The 256-nt window shown below is 69.9% G+C and overlaps 1 protein-coding gene across 1 annotated transcript in view; it reads left to right on the top strand.

Annotated features, from left to right (window-relative positions):
• Positions 1-4: 4 nt before the first annotated feature.
• Positions 5-256, top strand: part of IFFO1 (intermediate filament family orphan 1) — a gene marked incomplete at its 5' end in the record, with an annotated part of 9,816 nt that continues 9,564 nt past the window's right edge. The window contains one exon of the mRNA XM_010072537.1: positions 5-153. Within this exon, the coding sequence (XP_010070839.1) occupies positions 5-153 (149 nt within the window). The remainder of the gene's footprint in view (positions 154-256) is intronic.

The following is a 256-nucleotide window of genomic DNA, read 5'->3' as shown; positions in this document are numbered from 1 at the left end:
GGGGCCGGAGACCACTCTGGTGCAGGGGCCGGGGGTCTCCTGGGTCCACCCGGACGGGGTGGGCGTGCAGATCGACACCATCACCCCGGAGATCCGGGCTCTCTACAACGTATTGGCCAAGGTGAAGAGGGAGCGCGACGAGTACAAGCGCAGGTGAGAAGGGGTGGCCGGAGCGAGGGGCGTGGGCTGCATCCCCCGAGGAACCGAAGCCATCGCAGGGGAGGCTGCAGGGCTCTGCCCGGTGACCGGCGGGGGT

Source organism: Pterocles gutturalis, unplaced genomic scaffold (genome assembly GCF_000699245.1).
Source record: "Pterocles gutturalis isolate BGI_N339 unplaced genomic scaffold, ASM69924v1 scaffold18631, whole genome shotgun sequence".
NCBI classification, from domain to species: domain Eukaryota; kingdom Metazoa; phylum Chordata; class Aves; order Pterocliformes; family Pteroclidae; genus Pterocles; species Pterocles gutturalis.
The sequence above is the reverse complement of the archived record's forward strand: the minus strand, read 5'-3'. Positions and strand labels throughout refer to the sequence as shown.